Source organism: Hemiscyllium ocellatum, chromosome 10 (genome assembly GCF_020745735.1).
Source record: "Hemiscyllium ocellatum isolate sHemOce1 chromosome 10, sHemOce1.pat.X.cur, whole genome shotgun sequence".
Taxonomy (NCBI): domain Eukaryota; kingdom Metazoa; phylum Chordata; class Chondrichthyes; order Orectolobiformes; family Hemiscylliidae; genus Hemiscyllium; species Hemiscyllium ocellatum.
This window is the reverse complement of record NC_083410.1, coordinates 72,353,057-72,371,538: the sequence shown is the minus strand read 5'-3', so window position 1 is coordinate 72,371,538 and position 18,482 is coordinate 72,353,057. Positions and strand designations below refer to the sequence as shown.

Here is an 18,482-nt window from a genome sequence, read left to right as displayed (position 1 = left end):
GTTCCTTACAGTTAAAATGCTTCCTCATGAGTCCTTATACACTTTCCCCAGACTGATGTATCAGATTGCAATGTAATGATATTAATTAACCAAACTTCAAATATTTGAATCTCAGAATACTGTTTCAAAAGTTTTGAAAGACTAGAATATTAAACCAACAATGGGCTAAAGGTTCTATGATGGTGTTTACATAGAAAGTAATTTAAATTATGAAACAAGTGGAACAGGATCCAATGGAAACATTTTTATTATCGTAGTGAAAAAGTTTAAACATTTTTGCAAAGAACTTTACATATGTAGAGATATCTGATAATTTTATGTATACTATTTACATCAAATGTCACACAAAATGTACAATGCTCAGTGATATCACTTCAAATATGACTCATGGCAACAACTTTGAGTCCCTTCCACCATTTCCTATTGAAATTACATGACACAGATTTTCATTTCAATACTGTGTAATTATTGGTAATAGATAGAGAGGGAGTGGGGGACAGTTTTACGGCAACTCACTTGGTGAGAAATTAACTAGATCGAGTGGAATGCTGATTTTAAAACTTGCCCAACATCATACGTTGACCTCAATGGGTAAACTTAGCCAGGTTGCAACATGACAAAAGCTTTTTTGACTGTATTAGTGCTTTAATCGAACACTACCATAGAAAGTGTAGCTTTTGCCCATATTACACATAAGATTCTTTAGCATGCTGAATCTGTTCATAGTCCTCAAGGCTTTGACTGAAATGTCTGTATAACTGTTCATGATTGCTTCTTCTTATGCATTCAGACATCGCTCTCCCCCTACATTGTTGTGCCTTTTCAAATCCTGTAGGATGCCCATTGTTTTCAAAATTGTTGTGTGACTCTTTACACTGATCTGCAGGTTTAGGTTGTCCCTGCTTAGCACAAGAATCAAAATGGTTTGTGCAATGATCTTGCCACGAAGAATAGAGTAAATCCTCTGTTAAAGAACAAGGCCTAGTTTTCTGCCCAGCAATAACTGGACAATAGAGTTTTTTTACTTCTTCCAATTGAGACAATCTTCTCATGTTTTTCACAGTCATTCCTTTCCTTGTAACATCAGGGGGAATTGGATTATTTTCTTCAACAGCTTGTTGATATGGAGGTGGGTTACAAAGTCTTTTGCTATCGACTTGCTGAAAAACCTCATCAATGGAAATTATGCCTGCCCTGTATCTGACAGCATTGCTCTGATTGACTTGGTCTTCGTGCACTGTCTCACAAGTGGGAACTTTTTCTTTCCAGCTATTTTCCTTGCAGGATTTCTGGTTTGTGTTAAATGTCCTTGCAGGGTCCCAGCTTTGAGTTTTTCTCAGCAGTTTCTTGACTTTTTCTTTCATAGGTTTTGCATTATTATCAGGGACCTGAATAGAATTTGCTTCAAGTTTTTCTGGACACTCTGAAAAGGAGGAATTCTCCTCACTGCAATAAGTTGGGGAGACGAGTGGCGAATTGATAAAAACAGAGTTTTCTGATATGTTTGAATATGAACTAGCCAATGAGGAAATGGAAGAGGCCTTTGAGGAGGAGGCTATAGAAAGCTCAGAATGTGAACTGGCATTAAGGTTGTCTGCCATGCTGCCGCTAAACTTTGTAAAACTTTCTGCAGATACCTGTTTTGCCATTTGTTGCCTATTAAAATGTAGGCCATCAGATGAGATTGAGCAATCATCATGGCTTCTTGCTAATAATTCCTGCTGGTTGATCATTTTTGAGCTGGAGTTGAAACCTATTATTGGTAATGAGCAGCGTCTGTTTATCCTCACAGTATAATGTTCAATTGTGAGTGCAGGCGGGGGTGTGGCCTCAGCTCTCAAGGGTACTCCATCAGTAGCATCCATTGATTCAGTGCTACAAGAAGTTGTCGTGCAGTCTCCAGCGTCAATGTCCATTTTACCATTCTGTTTTCCGTTCATTCTCAGTTCTTCATTGCTCCTCAAAAGTTGGTAACTGCTTGAGCTTGCACGTCGTCTTTTCTCATTCCATCCATCTTTCCAGTCATCCTGGTCAGTGCTATCATAAGCAGAGTCATTTTGTTGAGAAGATAACATGTCTGTGAATAAAATGACAAACACTTTGGTTTAGCTCGAAGCAGGAAGTGAGGACTGCAGATGCTGGAGGTCAGAGCTAAAAATGTGTTGCTGGAAAAGCGCAGCAGGTCAGGCAGCATCCAAGGAACAGGAGAATCGATGTTTCGGGCATAAGCCTGAAGAAGGGCTTATGCCCAAAACGTCGATTCTCCTGTTCCTTGGATGCTGCCTGATCTGCTGCGCTTTTCCAGCAACACATTTTCAGCTTTAGCTAGAAGCACTCTTGGTTATGAGTGAGGGGGTTCAAGTCTATTTGCAGAGATTAGAAACATAAAATTACAGAATAAGACCAGGCAAAGGCCATTCAGCCCTCTGGTCTGCTCCACCATTCATTTTGATCATGGCTGGTTCTCCATCCTGATGCTATATTCCAGCTTTCTCCTCATACCACCGAATTCTTTAAAACCCAAAAACCTAAAAAAATTATCTTTTTTGGATATCCACTTGGCATCCACAGCGTTCTCAGGTAAAAAATTCCATAGGTTTGAGTGAAGGATTTTAACATGCGCACAGATGTCACCTTTTGGGTGAAGCATCAAACCAGTCTCCTCTTAACTTGAATGTAAAAAAAACAATTGGCATTGTTCATTTTAAAAAAGAAATATTGTCCCAAAGTCCTGACCACATTTTTCCATCAGGAACAAAATATAAACATCTTAGAAGCTCTACATTTTGGAAACAGGCCAATTGGCCCATTGAGTCCACACAAAGCCTCCAGAGAGCATTCCACCCAAACCCACACACCACCCGCTCCCTGTAACCTTGTATTTTCCATGGCTAAACTATGTAGCCTGCATATTCCTGAAAACTTTGGGCAATTTACCATGACCAATCCACCTGACCTGCACATTTTGAACTATAGGACGAAACTGGAGCAAACCTATGCAGACACAGGGAGAATGTGCGAACTCCACACAGACAGTTGGTTGAGGGTGGAATCGAAACCACCATGTCACCCCCAACATTTTGTTTTCTGTTTATGGAAATTGGTGCATGTAAACTTGCTGTGATATTAGCCTTCAATACAATAATAACTACATTTTGATGTAATTCAAGTATTGGTTATGAAATGCTTATATGTGTTACACCTTACCAAATGAAGCTCTTAATGTGATGAACTAAACAAACCATGTTTGACTTACCTGCTTTATCACTGCATTCTGGTAGCTCTAGCACTGGTTCACCAAGAAGTGTGGTTATATCATCCCCAAGTATTAGACAACAGTTCTCAATGAGAAACTGCATCAGATCCACAACCTGTATAGAAAATATTTAGCTTTGATAATCATACCAGAAACATCAATCAGAATAAACTTAAATTGTTCCCTAGTGAATATCTCTGATATTAAGAATGATTTAGCAGACAATTTGAAAAGAAAATTATAAATTTTTAAAAAATCATTCATGGGATGAGGGAGTTGCTGGCTAGGCCAGCATTTATCGCCCATCCCCAATTGTCCAGAAAGCAGTTAAGCATCAACCACATTGCTATGGATCTGACCAGACCAGGTAAGGACAGTAGCTTCCCTTCCTACAGGACAACTAGGAATTAAGTACTGTAAAATAATTTCTTCAAAATCTCTGTATACCACACAGTTGTCTTTCTTGGTCTGTCATTGTTCCTTGATATTTGATGGCTCCTACAATTGGCCTGCTCTGTAATGGTCTTAAAGCACTTAATAAATTCAAAATAGCTTTCTTACATTACTATCACAGAATTATTATGGTGCTGAAGGAGGCTATTCTACTTAACCAGCTCTGTCATCTAGTTCAGCTCAATTATCTAGTGTTAATCTCCTGTCTTTTCCCCAAATCCCTGCACACCACTACTAGCCAAAAAAAAAACAGCGCCCCTTCGAATGCCTCAATTGAACCTGACTCTATCACACTTCCAACCTGTGCATTGGCATTCCATACTAATAAATCAATCCGTGACATTTGCACATTACTTAAATCTATGTCCTTCCAGTCTTGTTTCTTTTACAAGCAGAAACAGCTTCACCTTATCCACTCTCTTCAGCCCACTCATGATCTTAGAAACCTCAATCAGCTCTCCTTTCAGACTTCTTCACTCTAGGGAGAACAGTCCCAACTTATTCAAGCTATCCTCAGAGCTGAAATTTGTCATACCTGTAAACACTACGAGCTAAATAAGATCCCCGATCACCGTGTGTCTCGTGTCAAAATTTCCATCTCTATTCATTTCTATGTGTTCAATGTTGTCACAACCAGTATTTATCATTGACAGCTAAATCACCCAGATATGAAAAATTTAATAATCAAATCAAATAGCCCCAGCTGATTGGTTTTCAGATTTAAATTTCCTTAGATTTCTCATCTACTTCATAATGCTATTTTATAATGTAGTTTCACACACTGTAAATATTTTAGGTATCATTGTCTTTTATTATTACAATTCCTCCCCTTCAAGATACTAAGAGTGAATCATGTGCTGAGCATTACGCTTGCCAAACTGACATTTTTCAGCGTCAAAGGAGACTACCGCACAATAAACAGGCAACAATAATCTTCTGCATCTATATTGGGCTTTGACATAGAAAATGTTCCAATATTCCTTACAGGGGAGAAAAAGAAATAAATCAAAGAGCTAATGAGTTGTAGAAGATGAGTTCAGAGGGGTGTCTAGAAGTTTAGTTGTGAAGATTCTGTTTGACATTCAACTTAAATCAGATAATTCCACATTTTTTGTATATTTTTGGTTAGAGGATAGAACTTTTAGGGTTTCATATTAAAGTGATCGATAGTCATTCTATCAATGATTATTGGTTCAAATTATTTTTTCCCCCCTATAATTCAGCATTCTTAATGCTTACTGTATTACAGAGTTATACAAATCCTAGAACGTTCTGCTTTCCCTGGTGCTGGGTTAAGAGGTAGGAAGGAAATTTATGTAGGCAGGATGATGGCGTATCTGAATTTCTGCACCTTTCCCCTTCTACCCAAAATGAAGTTATGGGAAGGAAGACCATGGTCAGTCTTCCCATCTTGCTGCAAACTGAGGCTCTTAATATTTTTTTTACTTTATTAGTGGAATGTGAGTGTCACTCTGTGGTTGTACCAACATTTACTGCTTCTTCCTAATTATTCTTGATATGCTGGTGGTGAATTTTCTTCTTTAACGTCATCAATCTTTAGGCTGTAGATATATCCACAGCGCAACTAGGATGATGGTTTTGACTCAGCAACAGTAGAGATTCAAAGAAGGTATTAATGACCAATTAAAACCCTATCCTTTGCCACTGATATTAACTCAGTGGCATGCAGGCCTGCCACCATTATGTGGGCAGCTTGTCACCTCAGAGGGAGTGTGGGTTGGTCTTTCCTCAATAAAATGCCCTCAGTGCCTGATCAAAGTCCTTGACATTAGGAAGGGGTAAGGTTCACTGAAAACAAGCCCCCTTTCTTTTCTGCCAACCCCTCCTACCTCTATCTCACTATGAAACCCGCCTGGCAAAAGCCCCACTTCCCATATTAATTATCTGTGACCAGAATCATATTATAATTCCAGGAGTTCAGTGCATTTTCTTAGTGCAGTAGACATGTGGCACTACTGAAAACAAGAGCTGCTGTCAAGTGGGCCAAAAATTCTGTTCCAATATTCATGCTTCCTGTTGAAGGCTTGTCAATGTTCATGATTGCCAAAACCTGCTTGGCTTGTGATTCAGAGCTCCATCTTCTAAAGACACAGTGTGGGTCTATCACTAGCCCTCTAGCCAGCAGGCAAGGCCATCGATGTATCAACAAAAATCTACCCTCATCCAGGAAATAGTACTTCTAGGTCAAAATGGACTGCAACAGCTCAAACAGACTGCTCAATCACTTTATTAGGGCAGTTAGGGATGGGAAACAAACGTTGGTCTAGCTAGCAATGACCACATCTCAACACTGAATATATATTAAAAAGCACACGGTTTATTTACCCTTGCAAGGACTTCTTTCTGTAATTCAGCAGTCACAGGTTTGTTTGGCCAGAGCATATTTGGGCCAATGCAGATGGCAAGATTGTGTGCATTCATCTTGTTCACTTCTGAATGTTTGTTGATAGAATACAGCACACAAAAAAAATAGCGAAGCAAAATAGTGTTGTGGCTTGGAAGTTCCATCAGAAGCCTAAGGGAAAATAATAGAATACCGATTTGGTTAGCTGCAAATTAAAACTGTGCTTACTCAATTAAATACTTCTCCAAAATAGCTATACTTCTGTAAATATGCATTGGGAAATCCCCTACTATGGGTTTCAAATCTTTGTAACTGGTTTGAACAAAATCAAGTGAATGATTCTCAAATTTTGGCAAAATATCTCAAATCACATGAGTCCACTCTGCAAAAACCATGCCCATATTTGGAGACCTATTTCACAATCTGATAGACAGAACAGTTCATTTTAAGGAGTAATTGTTTGAAAAGAAAGTGCAGTGATTGTTGATGTACTTGAGAAAGCATGGAGGAATATAGACTCCAATGTATTTAATTATTTGTTTTGATAATATTTTTAAAACTGTTACATATTCCTGTAGGTGTTCACTGTAGGTCAAAGATATGCTGTTTTATAATAATTGCAGTTTGTGCTATATTATCTATGCCATCAAAGCCATTAATTTCCCAAGCCATTTCTTAGGTCTTTTTATTTGTCATGTGACCTTCTGATATTGATTTGCTGTTAGTTTACTTTGAGCCAGTCAATAAAACATAACAGCAGAAGTATGATAGGAATTCATGCAATACAAATTTTTTTGAGAATCTTCTTGATCTTGACTTGAATTTGGTATCATTACCTAGCAAGGACATTTCAAAACATAAATGGTACTCCAACAAGTTAGAGGTCCCAACTTATTTCTCACAATAGGCTGAAACGTACTGTTTTAGCTTCATAGTTCTTTCATTAATATCTTCCTTTTCCATGGCTGCCATCCAGCTGTCATACAGTGCTGTCGTCAACAAGCTATCTGGAATACGACGTAGGAATTCCTGCAAGCATGTACTTTAAGTTAGTCATGAGGATATCTAATATGGAAAAAGAACTGCAATTAAAGTGCTACATTGTTATTTAGAACAGTGATCTACCTTGAAAACAACAGCCAGCTGAACAACGGGCAACTCCTCCAGGGTGACATCATTTGCCGTGTTTAGTTTATCAATTAATTCCTTGCAAGCTTTGGCATTTGCAGACTTCCGAAATATTCCAACAAATGAGGGCCCTTTCTTGAACAGCACAGTCAGGATGTTCTAGAGTGAAATGAAACACAAAATCAGAATTCTTAATTGCTTTAAGAGATAATTTACTACAAAAGCAGCTTTCAGTTTGCAATTCTTTGCTCTCATCTGGATCTGTAGATTCTAATGTATGCAGGAAAATTGTATTATCTTTTAACATTAAAGTTTCTATAAATCATTATCATGAATGAACACATCAGTTTGATATGACTAATGAGCCAGTTCAAATATACAAACTTGGGATAATTGGGCCAGAATATGAGCTTGGTTCTTCAGTTTAGTTTAGTTTAATGTCATTGTTCATTGTGTGGTAAGCGCTAACTCTTTCTCTATTAGACCAAAAATAGGTGTTATTGTTAACTTACAAGAATTGGCTTTGCAATCATCTCATCATGATCACAAATATCTTTAAGATCCCGATCAAAGAGGCCTTCATCGTGTGAAGATATGGATTCACTTTGTGTTGAGTTTTTGCGGGAAGACCAAGGGATTTTAAGTTTGGTTTTCTTGTTCTGCTTCAAGCCAGCCTGTAATTCAACTAGATGAGAAAGAAAGAAAATGTTCATTTTATCCATCAGAACACCGAGTTCAAAATGTCTGATTTTTATATCAATCTTCATTCTGATAAAAAATGTTTTCAGGGGCCAAAATAACCATAGTAAAACTCCTAGGAAAATATCTGGATTTATGGTACAAAGTGGGTTTGCGCCTCTCAGTTATTAGACAGCAGTAAAATGCAATATCAGAATTGGCAATCCTATTACATAGTTTTCAGCACAGAGTGATACAAAGCAAAATACTGGAGATACTCAAAATCTAAAATAAAGATAAAAATACTTGACTAGAAATATTTAGTAGGTCAGGCAACATCAGCGTCAAGTGAATCAGAGATAATATTTCAAGTTGATAAATTTTTTAGTAGAAGAGTCATGTGAGATCTGCCTGAATTGTACTTGCAGACTAAAGACTGTATAATGCATTCTGCAATGCATTAAAAGCATTTTGCAATATTGCAATACATTTTTGGAATAGCTGTTGGTCTCCCTGTATTGTTAGCAGAGCTTCCAACGCAGTTTGCACCAACATACTTGAACTTGATTGAATTTGACGTCGGTGTTTCTCTGATGGTTTTGAAGGCTTTCTTCCTGACTTGAGAGTTGACATATCACATTTTGCTTGCTGTTTGGCTGGTATGTGGAGTTGATTCATTTTAGTTGCAAAAGGGCATTCATTACCTACAAGAGTATGTAATGAGGTTAGAATACTTGGCACACCCTAAAAGAAGCTTCCGTCTTTACACTTCCTCTATTCTCTGTTATTTTAAGACGTTATTTTAAAATAATGATGAAGGAGTGCAGTTTTTAACACACTCCAGTTTGAACATTGTGGGAAAATTGCCCACAATGGATGACGTACGAATCATCTGTAAACTCTCAGAATATTTTAAGTCAGCAATTCAAAATTGGACTTGATAAGAAATAATTAAAAATAGAGAAAAAATCTTCACTTTAAAATTCAATTTGGATCACATTGAATTTGAAAAGAAAATCATGGGAACTAATACCAAAAAACTGACTTTATACAAATCATTGGTTCTCCTCCTAGAGAGAACAGCTTCTCTCCAAACTTAGCATATGTACATGGGAAGCTAACATAGTAATAACATGGAAAAATGAACATAGAGAATGTACGTGCTTTAATCATTACAAAATAAAACCTACCATGGATTTTGTTTTGAGGATTCCCTTTCCATTAATAGTAACAAATGACATGTACACACTGATAGATTGTCAATCACTGGTGTAAATTGATCAGTCCTTTAAAGGCTCCTAACAAATTGTCTGCAACTTGCCTTTAAAGTATTACCTAAGTTAAATGCTGTGTTATGTTTTCTAATATGACTTTAAATACTTTAAAAGTTAAGTTGATGATGCATGGTGCTTTACAAATAAGTTGCTTCATGTTTACATCAGCACAAAAGCAGCCGACAAACCACAGGCTGCTGCATTTGGCGGGAGAATGTGTTAGCTTGTTTTCAAACTCACCAATCAGGGAATTTGACAAGTCCTCACTCTTTGGTAGCACCATTCCATTGTTCTGATCATGTCTCTGAAGGTTAAAACATACTGTAGTGAGATGCTTGAGGAACTCTGAAACACCGAAAAGCAAAACTGAGACACTGTAATGCCAGGAGAAAGTGAGGACTGCAACTGTAGTGCCACCCTATCACCACTCACCACCACCCAACAATATTTTATCTTGAATATTTCTTTTATCTACCTTATTTATCCACCTCAATTTAAAATATTCAAGACTTAATAAAAATAGTAAGAACATGAATCTATCAAATAGAATCTAAGTATGTCTACTTAGAACAAACTAAACATAGTATAAAGGTTGGAAATCCCTTAGAGTAATAAAAAATTACTTATTACTCACTATCTCAACAGGTTCTTGTTCCACTCTCTTCACTGTCTCGCTGGCTTCTTCCATACTACTCATAGTTAGTGTTTTAGACTGTCAAAAGAAAATAGCAAATTTATTAAATGTGGACAGAAGTACTTCAACACCTTCAAACACTAGAAGACAGACGGCAATTGCTCAGTACCTTTAATTTCTGTCCATCTATCTCACCACCTCATTTCTCGGGTACTTGATAGTGTGGTATAAGCCTCATAACTAACAGTTCATGTACTAATCATATAAATGGCAGAATAATATTAATTGTAATCTTCATTTTGATCAATTCTCACACAGATATATATAAAAACCAAGATCCCCTTCATACCATTATACCCCACCACACTTGGACACCGTTACACCCAGAAACACAGAAACAACATCGCCCTCTTACACATGCACCTACATAAGTACACACCCACAATTACAAACATGTAACTCACAAAACACACACTTACGTAGTTCCACAAATAAATTCCTGTATTTCAGCTCAGCAGTAACCAGAGAGTACACACTCTCACTAATATATGCAACAGTATGTTACAAGACAAGAGTGTCACACAGTTCACTGGGCAATTTAAATAATACTTTTTTTTCAAAAGTATTTCATCTCATTTTTCTTTCATTAAAATAAATAGCAAATACCCACAAGCATAAAATGTGAGAAAAAACTTTTTTCATGATTTAGGGACTTTTGAAAATCTTTTATTGAGCTGTTTAGTTTTGTTTCAGTATGATTCAGGATCATGTTTCAGTATCATAAAGACTTATTCTTTTACTAATAATGTCATGCTATGGGCTGCTTGTTGATTGATACCCTTTACAATGGTTACTGCTCGAACCAAGGTAACTTTTGTACAGTGTTGAGTAAATACGGTTAAATAGCGATGTGATTCAACTCAAAAAGCAATTACATGAAAAATCCTGTAACTTACCAAACCAGAGTTACTTAAAAACTTCATTAGTATTGCTGGTGATGTAAAGCTAGCCTGTTCGTTCTGTTCTTATATTTCTAAAGACAAGGAATAGAAGCTTGTCAGTGAAAAATGTACTCAAGTTGGTACATTAATCTCCTTTTTGTATGAGTGAAAACATATTAGAATTGCTTTTGTCCTTTCATAGGATGTAGGCTTCACTAGCTAGACCAGAAGGGCCTAAAAATTCCTGAAGAAGGGCTCATGCCCGAAACGTCAATTCTCCTGCTCCTTGGATGCTGCCTGACCTGCTGCACTTTTCCAGCAACACATTTTCAGCTTTTTTCACTGGCTAGACCACTGTTAATTGCTCATTCCTACTTGCCCTTGAGAAAGTGATGGTGAGCTACCTTCTTGATCTGCTACACTCTGTGGAGTGTGAGTGCCATCTGCAATGCTGTTAGGAAGAGTTCCAGGATTCTGACCTCCCCACAGTGAAGAAATTGTGATATCGTTCCAAGAAAGGATGTTGAATGGCTTGGGTGGGGTTTGGTGGCAAAGGATGGAGGAGATTAAAATGAACTCTATTGAGCGTGTTGCATAGGAGACTACATTATCAAGATGATTGCTGCAGTAGAGAGGATCCCATCCAGATTTTAAACATCAGACAAGCCAGCTTCTGTTGTCATTTCTTGAACGTCTTAATGCGTGTCACATAATTTCAATATAAACACCAACAAATTGCATTCAGCGAGCACCTTTTACATAGTAGATCATCCAACATGCTTCTCTGGAGTATTATTAAACAAAATATGACACTGAGTCTCAGTAGGAGATATTAAGATAGATGATCAAAAACTTGTTTGAAGAGTAAAGTTTGAAGGATTACAGAAAAGAAAGTGAGTAAGAAGTTGAGAGGACAAGAGGTTTAAGAAGGACATTCGAATCTAAGCTGAAATCATGACTGTCAATGATGGAGAAATTGAAATAGAAAATGTGTAAGATGCCAGTGTTGGAATAGCATAGAGGTCTTGGAGGATTGTACCATTGGGTAACGTTGGGGTTACTACCTAACCTGAAAGCAGACAAATCTGTCAAACACAACTATCATTCTCATTTTAATTTTATCAGCTTACTTACTTATTATAATTGCATAAATAGTTGATTAAATTACTAAAGATAAACTGCTTACCTATGAAGAAAATTGTGCCAACTTCCATGCCCTTACTGCATATGAACAGCATTTAAAGTAAAAGCCACGTTAAAGCTGGTAATCCAACAAGCAAGTACGAAGACTCTAAACAGTGCAACTATATCACATGATTTATATAAAAGGGCAGGTGGAAATACTTATAGTTCAGGAAGGAAACTGCATCACGGCATTTTACTGTACAGCTTCAAAGCTGTAAATTAACTTCCTCCTACCATATAAAGCAAGCACCATGTGACAACTGGAAAAAATGAGATGTCATGGTACTGTTTCATTCAGTTGTGTAACTGTAGTTATTCACCAACAAAGGTAAAAATATTTAGATTAGCTGCAGAGACAGAGGAACCACAGCAGACAGCTTCTAGTGTCTGATACTTGTGAGACGACAGTGATTGAGAATGTCCTTAGGTTTGAGAATATCCTGTCCACTGCTGGAACTTTGAAGGAAGTTCGGCAGAAACCCCATTTTAAAAAGTGGGAGGTGTTCTCATGAAATTCCCTGTCTTTGTTATGCAACCTGAATTTGTACTTTTTTTCTAAGTAGCATGGTTATACATTTTAGAGAAGTATCACTTGAGAGGCCAAGTTGGAGTTCCAAGTTTATTGCTGGGAAATATCATTTTTTTTAAATAACTATTATCAGGAATAAAAATCCAGCCTCAATAATAGCCATGAAACTATCAAAATAATGAAAAAATAAATTTACTGATGCCTTTCAGGGAATGAAGTATGTTAGTTTTATCTTGTCAGCTTTATACACGAGCTGGAAAAGCGCAGCAGGTCAGGCAGTATCTATGCTGCTGCCTGACCTGCTGCGCATTTCCAGCAACACATTTTCAGCTCTGATCTCCAGCATCTGCAGTCCTCACTTTCTCCTAGCTTTATACACAATACTGGATCCGCAGCAATGTTGTGAACACTGAACTCCCCACTGAATGAATGTTTCAGTTCATAAAATCACCACTCAAAAGCCAAATAAGAATAAAACTGGACGAAGCACTCAACGTTGACCAAGACTCTGGAATGGACAAAATCATATTTAACTTAATCAACCCAGCAAAGTCCTTTTCTCAAACATTTGGAGCCGGTATCAAAATTGGGAAAGCAGTTCTACAAAAGAGGCAAGCAAAAGCCTGTCCGTGTCATCTTACAGAATCATAACTTTGAGCTATGTCTCAGGCACTTTCATCTCAAAGCCAGGACTGAGCCAGATGCAACTGTCTACTATTGCATTGGCACAAGTGACGAACTGACCACTGCACAGTCCTTGTTGGGACAACATCACACTTCACACTGAGGTTATCCTCCATTTGTCATGTTATGTGACACCACATGAGGAATGATTCAGAACACACCTAGCAGCTCAAAACTGGATATCCATGAAGTACGGTGGGCCAACAGCAGCACTTGAATTATCTTTAACCACAATCTGTAACCTTATGGTCTAGCATAATTTTCATTCTTCCAAATACTGTGTTATGGTCACTGTCATGTATATTATCATGCTAATACAGTCATCAACCTTGACAAGTTGATTGATGAGGGCAAGATCAAGTTGGATTTTCCCTCTTATTCGTTCTGTAACGACCTGCCACAAACCCATTCTGGCATTTAGGACTTAAGCTGTTTGGTCATTAGTGGTATTCTGAGCCACTCTTAACAATGCATGTCAAAGTTCAATATTCAAAATACTTCCTTTGTCACCCTTAGTTGTCTTTTTGTAATTTTCAATATGGAGAAGTACTGTTTTGTCAGTTGTGGAAAGGTGGTAGTTCAGAATCAGGAAAAGATTTATTTGCCCAAGTTTGATCTGATATCATGTATCTCCAGGGGTCCAGTGTCAATGTTGAAGAGTTTAAGGACTACTGTCTCTGAACTATGCATCTCAACAGGACAGGACACATCAGATATTAAATGGAAGAATCTGAGACATTGGCTTTAAGGTGTTCTTTGTAACACAGAAACATAAAAGATAAAACCAGAAATAGGACATTTGGCCAATTGAGCTCGCTCTACCATTCAACATAATCATGGCTGATCCTCTATCTCAACTCTATTCCTATATTCCTTGACACATTTAGCTTCTAGAATTCTATTTATGTATTTCGTAAAAATATTCAGTGACTGTCTCCACAGGCTTTTTCTAGTTGAGAAATATAAAAGTTCACTACTTTGAGTGAAGTAATTCCATTTCATCTCTGGTGGAAATGACTTACCACAGATCCTGAGATGTGGGCTTTTTTTAAGATATATCCTCTGGCCAGGAAAAACATCATCCCTGTCTGTCAAGTCCTTGAAAGGATCTGTAATTATTCTTTTTGAGTTTACTAACACTTCCTCCTGGGAATAATAGGTTCCAAGCTCTATGCAATGTGCAATGCCATGTTGAAGACAGGCCTCTCAAGTCTCTTGGTAGTGACAAAAGTCTACATGTCAGGCCTGACAATGTATCGAGCATCTCATTGGTGTTTGTTTAGCCTTGTTCTCCTGTAGACACTTTATCAAAGGGTACTTATCCTAACTCCCAGCAACAGAACACACCTGCAATTTTGCTCTTCAATTAGTGATACATGAGCTATCCAAAATGATCAACTCTGGTACACAGATCAGACATTTCACTAGCTTCCAGAGTTTGTGTTGTGCAAGTATTTGAGCTGACAGTCTCAAATTTTATGATGATGCTTCTGACTGTAGCAAGTAGAAAATCAGAAGGAGTTCAGGAGATTTAGGGTATGAAGATTATGGCTAGCGAAGGTCTGTGTAAAGGAAATTGTCCATGGATACACCATCTTCTCATGCTAGATAACAGCATGAGGGGCAAATGGGAATTGAAAAGGGGTAAATTTTACTCTGAATACATATATCAATGCTGCATGCTAGAGATTGCATTGATACTGGTTTCTTAAGGCTGAGGAGTTGAAGATATAACTATTCTCTGTTGCACTTTTCTTCCTTGGGCAACCTTGCTCATTAAGACAGAGGACAGAAAGTGAAAGTCTGTATTTGGAAAAATGATGATTGTGTTCTGAGGTTATAAATTGTATTTGAATATAACAGTGCTCCTGCTGATGCACAGTGTTTGTGTGATCTGCCTGCTGCAGCTGAAAAGCACCTGAAAAGTGAATGTGAAGTTGGTATCATTGAAAGCTGTGTGAGTGAAGTAGAGCATGTGACTGTTAAGGGTCAATCTTGAGTTCTTGGGAGTAATTGGAGAAACATGAGAGTTTGGTGTAACATTCAATACAAGGATATGGTGGGACAGGCAAGAGGTAGATTTTCAGGAAGGTAATAAAGGAGGAGAAGATTTTCAAAATTTCTGGCCTAGACAGTTGAAAGTTAACATCCCCATCTACTCTAGCTTATGAGTGACTCGACCCACATTATGTGATTGGCTCACAGAGTGACTAGGTTATGTATTTTCATCTTTTAAAAATAAATTTGAAAGAAACATAGACTGGAGGAGGGCGTGGGACTAGTCTTGCAATGCTCAAGAAAAGTAGTCAGGCCTGATAAAGGTTGTGTTGTAAAGGTTTTTGGTTAATGTTCTGAAAGGCTGCCCCTGCAATGGAAAGTTCTTGTGGTATCAGGAGCTCAGGGTGAAACTTTTCGTCATTTTAAAGTCCATTATAACTAGTGTTATCAATCCAGCAACTGCTGCAGGCAAGCCAGTGCGTATCAGTGCCAGATCCAAACACAGATGAACAGGGATGGTCACGTAGAGAGGGCATTCATCTGTAAAACTTGCCACCATGAATGGAAACAATGCTCACATTAGGATTTATCCTGTAAATGAAATGCAAGGAGTCTGCCGAATATTGTTAACAATGGACAAGTGTTATCATCCAATGAACAAGAATGACTAAAGAAGAAAGCCAAAGGGGCGGGGAATTTATGACAAAACAAAAAATAGCAAGTCTAAATGTTGATAACCCAACATGGAAAAGCTGTGTAATAACTGATCTGATAGTGAAGAAAGAAATGCATATCATGGGTCTCCAGGAATCAGAGTGGAAGGGCAGCAAATCAAGATAGACTGGTTGTGTATATTATTTCTATTACCATGAGATAGAAGAAAAGGTGTTGGAACAGCATTAGATGGTGAATTGAGGGACAATGTAGATAGAATAGTTAAAGTAAATCTGTAAGGCATGGACAAAATATGAAAGATATTTGTATCTTAGAGCAGGTTAGACCAAAAGAGAAAGAAAAATTAATGGAAAAAATAGACAGTACAATTTGCAATAGCAAGTAGTAATAGACTTGTGGTGAGAGGTCACCTAAATAGACATGTAGAGAGACAAAGATTGGGGTATGAAGTTATTTGTGGTGAACACAGTTTTAAAGAAGCAAATGAAGTTAGAACCAATAAATCATCTTTAACAATATGGTGGTCTGAGCAACAACATATTTTGAAAGTGTGTAGAAAGATAGCAAAAATCTACAAACAAGTCATTGGCCACCAACACAAAATCCTGACAGCAGAGCTAATAGCAAACAAAGTAAGATGGCAGCAGGGAAGAGGTAAATAGAATATCAAGTGAAAGAAGTTTAAAGATTTGCAAGTAAAAGTGACATTCAGACAGTTGATGGAGAAACAGCCAAGGCACATTGAAGATGCAATGAAAAAGTGATGGAATTCAGTTGAAAGCATGACTAAGAAAATTTGTGAAGGAACAAAAGAAAGATCATCTGGGAGGAGACGCCTGGTGAATATAAAGTGCAGTTAAAATGAAACAGGGCTCAAGAGGATAAAGAACAATTTTAAATAGGGCAAAAGGAGTTCAAAGGAAGTGATTGCTAGAAGATATACAGGAACATCACCATCTGCACGTCCCCCTCCCAATCATTCAAAAGTCTGAGTTGGAATTATATTGCTGCTCCTGCACTTTTTCTGCATCAAAATCATAGAATTTCTTCCCTCATGGCATTGTCGGTCTACCTACATCAACATGGGATGGACAATAAAATGTTGGCTAGCCAGCAACATCCATGTTCCATGAGTTAATATAAAAAAAAAGGGATCCCTGGCCATGGAAAAAGTGTGTGGATGCTGAAAAGGGACGAAAAATCTCTCCTGTAAAGTATATGCTCAAGGATGTCTCAGAGAGGGTGCAGAATGTTCTCACAGGGGAGAAAGGCCAGCAAGAGGTCATTTTCCACATTGAACCAATGACATAGGAAGGGAAAAGGTTGAGATTCTGAAGGGAGATTAAAGGGAGTTAGGCAGAAATTTAAGAAGGAGACCCTCGAGAGTAGTAATATCTGGATTACACCCGGTGCTACAAGCTAGTGAGGGCAGGAATGGAAAGATAGAGCAGATGAATGCATGGCTGAGGAGCTGGTATATATGAGAAGGATTCACATTTTTGGATCATTGGAATCTCTTTTGGGGAAGAGGTGACCAGGTCAAGAAGGACAGATTGCACCTAAATTAGAAAGAAATTTGCTAGAGCTGCTCAGGAGAATTTAACCTGGTAAGGTGGGAGTTGGGATCCAGGGAGATAGTGAGAAAAACGATCAATCTGAGACTGGTACAGTTGAGAACAGAAGCGAGTCAAACAGTTCAGGACAGGCAGGGACAAGGTAGAACTAATAAATTAAACTGCATTTATTTCAATGCAAGGGGGCCTAACAGGGAAGGCAGATGAACTCGGGGCATGGTTAGAAACATGGGACTGGGATATCATAGCAATTACAGAAACATAGCTCAGGGATGGGCATGACTGACAGCTGAATGTTCCAGGATACAAATGATACAGGAAGGATGGGGTGGGGGCATTTTTGATAAGGGATAGCATTACAGCTGTGCTGAGGGATGATATTCCCAGAAATGCATCCAGAGAAGTTATTTGGGTGGAACTGAGAAATAAGAAAGGGATGATAACCTTATTGGGATTGCGTTATAGACCCTCAAATGGTCAGAGGGAAATTGAGAAACAAACTTGTAAGGAGATCTCAGCTATCTGTAAGAATAATAGGGTGGTTATGGTAGGGGATTTTAACTTTCCAAACATCGCCTGGGACTGCCATAATGTTAAGGGTTTAGATGGAGAGGAACTTGTTAAATGTGTACAAGACAATTTTCTTATTCAGTATGTGGATGTACCTACCGATGCGCAAAACTTGACTTACTCTTGGGAAATAAGGCTGGGCAGGTGATTGAGATGTCAGTGGGGGAGCACTTTGGGGCCAGTGACCATAATTCTATTAGATTTAAAATAGTGATGGAAAAGAACAGACCAGATCTAAAAGTTGAAGTTCTAAATTGGAGTTCGGCCAATTTTGACGGTATTAAGCAAGAACTTTCAAAAACTGATTGGGGACAGATGTTCGCAGGTAAAGGGACGGCTAGAAAATGGGAAGCCTTCAGAAATGAGATAATGAGAATCCAGAGAAAGTATATTCCTGTTAGAGTGAGAGGAAAGGCTGGTAGGTACAGGGAATGCTGGATGACTAAAGAAATTGAGGGTTTGGTTAAGAAAAAGAAGGAAGCATATGTAAGGTATAGACAGGAGAGATCGGGTGAATCCTCATAAGAGTATAAAGGAA

General features: G+C 38.0%; 1 protein-coding gene across 6 annotated transcripts; it reads right to left on the bottom strand.

The window, feature by feature from the left end:
- Window positions 1-259: 259 nt before the first annotated feature.
- Window positions 260-12,021, bottom strand: tagapb (T cell activation RhoGTPase activating protein b). 6 transcript variants are annotated; one of them, XM_060830976.1, is made up of 11 exons: window positions 11,916-12,020; window positions 10,745-10,821; window positions 9,789-9,866; window positions 9,395-9,458; window positions 8,438-8,584; window positions 7,715-7,887; window positions 7,200-7,361; window positions 6,994-7,103; window positions 6,056-6,245; window positions 3,257-3,371; window positions 260-2,077 (listed from the first exon to the last, which is right to left on the bottom strand). In XM_060830976.1, exons 2-11 carry the CDS (start codon window positions 10,769-10,771, stop codon window positions 687-689), a joined length of 2,457 nt encoding a protein of 818 aa, XP_060686959.1. In that variant the 5' UTR covers window positions 10,772-10,821; window positions 11,916-12,020; the 3' UTR covers window positions 260-686. The 6 variants fall into 6 exon arrangements, with proteins under 6 accessions (XP_060686959.1, XP_060686960.1, XP_060686964.1 ...); XM_060830977.1 differs by lacking the exon at window positions 11,916-12,020 and adding an exon at window positions 9,958-10,043 and having other exon boundaries at window positions 10,745-10,810; XM_060830981.1 differs by lacking the exon at window positions 8,438-8,584 and having other exon boundaries at window positions 11,916-12,021.
- Window positions 12,022-18,482: the final 6,461 nt, after the last annotated feature.